This window comes from Sinocyclocheilus rhinocerous, unplaced genomic scaffold (assembly GCF_001515625.1).
Source record: "Sinocyclocheilus rhinocerous isolate Xijiao unplaced genomic scaffold, SAMN03320098_v1.1 scaffold3060, whole genome shotgun sequence".
In the NCBI taxonomy this organism is placed as follows: domain Eukaryota; kingdom Metazoa; phylum Chordata; class Actinopteri; order Cypriniformes; family Cyprinidae; genus Sinocyclocheilus; species Sinocyclocheilus rhinocerous.
In genome coordinates, this window is record NW_015635031.1 from 25,290 (window position 1) to 30,263 (window position 4,974).

The 4,974-nt window shown below is 39.2% G+C and overlaps 1 protein-coding gene across 1 annotated transcript in view; it reads right to left on the reverse strand.

The window, feature by feature from the left end:
• Positions 1-2,247: 2,247 nt before the first annotated feature.
• The window catches only part of LOC107746244 (uncharacterized), a 31,655-nt gene continuing 28,928 nt past the window's right edge, over positions 2,248-4,974 (reverse strand). Inside the window, exons 14-15 of the mRNA XM_016560376.1 lie at positions 4,262-4,335; positions 2,248-4,044 (exon numbers count right to left, since the gene is read on the reverse strand). Of these exons, the coding sequence (XP_016415862.1) occupies positions 2,266-4,044; positions 4,262-4,335 (1,853 nt within the window). The 3' untranslated portion in view covers positions 2,248-2,265. The remainder of the gene's footprint in view (positions 4,045-4,261; positions 4,336-4,974) is intronic.

Genomic DNA, 4,974 nt, shown 5'->3' on the forward strand with positions numbered 1-4,974 from the left:
TAACTTTACAAGCACTGGTACATGCTTTTATCCAAAGCGCCTAACATCATATTCAAGGTTTACATGTTTTTTTTTTTTTCATGCACTCCCTAAGGGAGAAAAAACTGAATTGATTTAGCGAACCTCCATTTACTCTGGCTTTAATGGGCATTTACTTAAATGCTAGCCAAACATGTTTTCAGGCACATGCTGCAATCTTGGTCTATTTACAGATGTCTCTAAAAACAACATGTCACATTCTCCTTTTTTAGGTTAAAAAAGGGGTTCTAGTTTGAGCTAGGAAACAACCCAAAATAAGCTATGGAATTTATTTTAGAAAGAATTTATTTAAACACTTTTACATGTTTGATCAAGCAGTTATTGTATACATGTATCCTACCTGTGAAAGCAGTTACAACAATAGCATAGCAATTGCACACAATGTGTTTTTTAGATATACAATCTGTGATAAAAGTGTTCCAATTTACAAAACAAATTAAAGTACAATTACATATTAAAAAAAACATGACAACCATCCAGATAAAAACACACAACAGTCTTGAATTAGGTGAAAATAAACCTGTGCATAAAGATAAATTCTGTTAAATGAATGAAAGCACTTAGATCGATTTGCTTCTCGCCTGCTGTTACTTCTGTAACTCCCCACTGCTTTCTGTTGTTTTGGTTTCTAGACTGATGAAGAGTAAACCACATGTGAGTAACTTGAACATAATGAGAACTTAGCACATGCACATGCACACAGCTTCTGAGCATTAGTTAGGAGCAGTGTTAAATGTCAGAGGAGTTCAAAATCTCAAGGCTTTGTTACTATAGTGATGCCCTTTGTCTGCTGTTTACCCTTTTGCACTAAAGCACTTAAAATCTCCTAGCACAAGAGTGTGATTACCATCACATTAACTTCCAATTCTGCCTGAAGCACATGCATATTGTCTTTTTATATATTGACTGTCTTTAAATATTAACAACTACTGGTTCTAACGCCATGTACTCTAAACCAGGGGATTTCAAACTAGGGAACTAGGGTTCTAGGGACTCATGGAACATTTTAGAGATTTTATCAAATGTATATTTTAGGGCTAACCAAGTTAAGGTGTATACAACTTTCGCAGTTAATTTCTGATTAGAATTTAGAAAGCAGAAAGAAAAACGAGTAGTAAACAGAAGTAATGGCAAATTCAGTTAAAAAATCATATAATTCATGTATTAAACTGATAGTTCAGCCAAAAATGAAAATTCTGTCATCATTTCCTCACCCTCATGTTGTTCCAAACTTCTATGTCCTTAAAACACAAAAGAAGATATTTTGAAAAATGTTTCAGCTTATTTTGTCCACATACTGAAAGTCAGTTGGGTCCAGTGTTGTTTAGACACCAACATTCATCAAAACGTATTTTTAGAGAATGGTTGAAAACCCTTATTCTGTATGCCTTATTCTATATAAAATAGACTTTACATTGTTAAAAATGCTCTCATATTAGCTTACTTTGGTTTAAGCTTTGGTCTGTTTTGGTTTCAGTTTTGTAACGTAAATCTTAATGTATTTATAGTTAATTTGAACTTGGATCATTTCTTAATATATTTATTTCTTTGAAGTAAAACACCCCATACCGCCAACACTGCTTTACACTTTCTTTCAGCTTTTTGTGGCCAGAGATTTTTCTTCTTCTGTTACAAGCATGGACTAAACCCAACAATGAGTTTTCCATTCACACCACTGCATCACGTGTCTCTGCAGATGCCTTTGAAAAGGCGCACCCCGCAGTCAGATCCCTGCGGAAATGCATTTTCATCTTATGCCTGTGGCCTCTACTACAAGTAAACACACATGCTCATACCAGCTGCAGACTCTATACTCAAGCTTGTTCTTAGGAAAAATGGCTAACAATTTACTTAAAGCCTTTATATATAATGCATTATAAAAGTAGTTTTAATACATGAATAATGCCTTGTAATGCACCTTATAATGCATTGTATGATTTCATGAATAATTGTAACCACAGCTGTAATACATTGTAACACTTATATTATTCATTGCTACACCTTTAGAAAGTATAATGCATTAAAACACATGACAATCAAACCTTCAAATATTATAATATGCATTTTAACTTTGATTATAATTATGAAAACACAATGCATTACAACACACATTATGAATACCTTTATAATGCATTATACATGAAGGCTTTAAGTGTTACTGAACATTGCATTGAAATTGAAAATGTTGCATACCCCCACCACCACATAGTATTACATCACATCTAGTTATGATAATGGTTTGTTCTGTGCCGTCCCTCTGTTGCCAGGGAGCTTGATACAGATTGTGTGACGAAAAGTTCCTGAGGATTTGTTAGTGGGTTTGGGATAAGCCATGCTCTGATTAGCATCGCTGTGAAAGACTTTTATACTGGGGTTGACACTATAACCCCCGCTAATGCTAACAGCAGGGCTAACGGTTTCAGTAATGCAGCCAGGGCGGCGCAGGTCATCAGCAGTGCTCAAGCTATGACTAATCGATTTGACGGTAGGACTTTTCTCTGCCAGGTAACTGCTTACACCGTTGCTAATATCAGTCGCGACAAAGCTAACATTAGATTCATCACTCAAACCTGCGTCTGTCATATCCGCATTATCAGGAGGAGCACAATGTGTCCTCACCTGGACTGACGTTTGCTGAGGAGGTGTAGTAAGTAACACCAGTGGAACATTATGACCATAAAACAGTGTCTGTGGGATCTGAACCTTGACAGATTCTCGCATTTTTCCCTCAGTTTTCTGCTCTGTTTCCACCGAGACGCTTTGAGTTTGATCCGTGACCTTCGAATGTTTTAGCATCACCCTTCCTGCAGAAGGAAAGACTGTGATTTTCATTCCGCTCACTTTCTGCCCACCTGAGGCATGAATGTTTGAGCGAGCCTTTGGACAATCCAGCTGTATCTGACTTGCAGAGTTTTCTGCTTTGCTACTTGATGGCTTTTGTGCCGTTGCGGGTGTGTTTGTGAGTGTTTGTGTGACCTGGGATTCCTGTATCACACTGTCAATTGGATTCACCCGTGGGACTGTCCATATACTGTATGGATTCAGCGAGACCGCTTGTGAATTCATGTCAGGATTGGGCTTTATCTGACATGCGGTGGAGGACTGTAATGGATTCACACTAAACTCCACGCTGCACACAGTCTCAGAGAGACACTCTGGCATGCGTGGTCTTGCTGAACCTTTAACCTCATGAATGTCGCCGAAGGACTCACAGCTTGTGGCATCCTCATTCTCAGCTCTTTCTCCATCCATTACTGCTCTTTCTCCATCACAGTCATGAAAAGATACTTCAAATTCACTCTCTTTCTCATTGTCTGTCTCTTGAACTTTCTCTCTCCAAACGTTCTCTTCCTCTTCATAAGTGAAAGTACTTGTCCAGCGCTTTCTGGACATTTCAGGTGTGAGTGGCCGCAGTTTCGCAGCAGCTCCAAACAGAAAAGGCCGGGACTGCGTATCTTGAGGGCTGGGGATGGGATCCGCCGAGCTGAGAGACAATGTACTATCCAGAGAACTGAGGGAAGAAGTGGCAGTAGATGACAGACTTGACATGCTGGCCAATCTCTGCGCAGGATGACGGAAGCGGGTGGGGATTTGCGGCGACTTCCAGAAAGTGTAACGGCGTCTCCTTGTACCCATTCCAGAATTGTGCGATTGTTGTTCTGGGCTTAACCCCAAGGAGCTGCGTGACTGCTCACTTCTGCTCTCTGTTACAGCCGCATCGTAGCTGGATTGGCGGATAACAGGTGTATGAGTCGGTGCAAGTGTTTGGGGTGTGGAAAAATACATTGAAGGCTCAGAGAGGCAACGATCGCGTGATTGGCTGAGTTCCCTGACTCCCAGCATGCTTACAGAAGCACTGGAACGTGAGGGAATGGAATCCAGTGTTCCACAGCTGTAGGTGTCTTCTGTTGTTGGCATATCAGTATGAAAGGGCTGGGGTCTCCTCTTTTCTTTCAGAGAAAGTGCAGCCAGAGGGAGGAAAAGAGGATGAACTTCAGGCAATAGCTAATCGTTAGTCGACCAGAAGAGGCTTGGTCGACCAAAATTTTAGCTTAGTCGCAGAAAAAAGATCCACATTGGCGAAGTCATGCAGATCATTAACGGCTGGTCTATGGTAATACAGTAGGCCTTACATCTGGCAGGACATCCAAACACTCGCCTCTCATTCATCCACCACAAATATGGCTTATCATCTGAAATATGTAAGTATTATCAACTTTACATGGCCTTGGGAAGAAACGGTGAAGTCTTGATCTGTGTCTTCTGAAGAGGAGTGCTGAAGAAAATACGAACCATCTATAAAAGAGAGAGTGTTTACAAAACTTTATGGATAAGACTGAAAAGATACGATTTTTTTTTTTATTATTTAATTTGGCTAAACACAAATGCTCATGAAATAAGTGCAAATCTTAATTTCAACCACTGTGAAAAATGTGTATAAATACCTAAAATAAGTATATATATTTGTATATGCATTATATCATTACACATATATACATTTTAAATTATATCATATCATGAAATTATATATATCATGCAGATCATTAACGGCTGGTCTATGGTAATACAGTAGGCCTTACATCTGGCAGGACATCCAAACACTCGCCTCTCATTCATCCACCACAAATATGGCTTATCATCTGAAATATGTAAGTATTATCAACTTTACATGGCCACTCAATCTAATGTTTACCTATAGAAATGTGCGCTGTTCAAGTGTCTGTGCTGAACAGCAGCTCACTGCATGACAGATGGAGACACCGGTACGCTCACTTGCTCTTAAAATAATCCCTCATTTTTGGTCATAAAGATAAGAGTAATACATCTTTCAAATCTGCAAAGACTCTACGTTTATTTGTGTGCACTTAACAAAACGTGCTTTTGTAAAATAATGAAAGCAAACAGGATGCGCTTTCTGCCGTCTCGGTCTGTGAA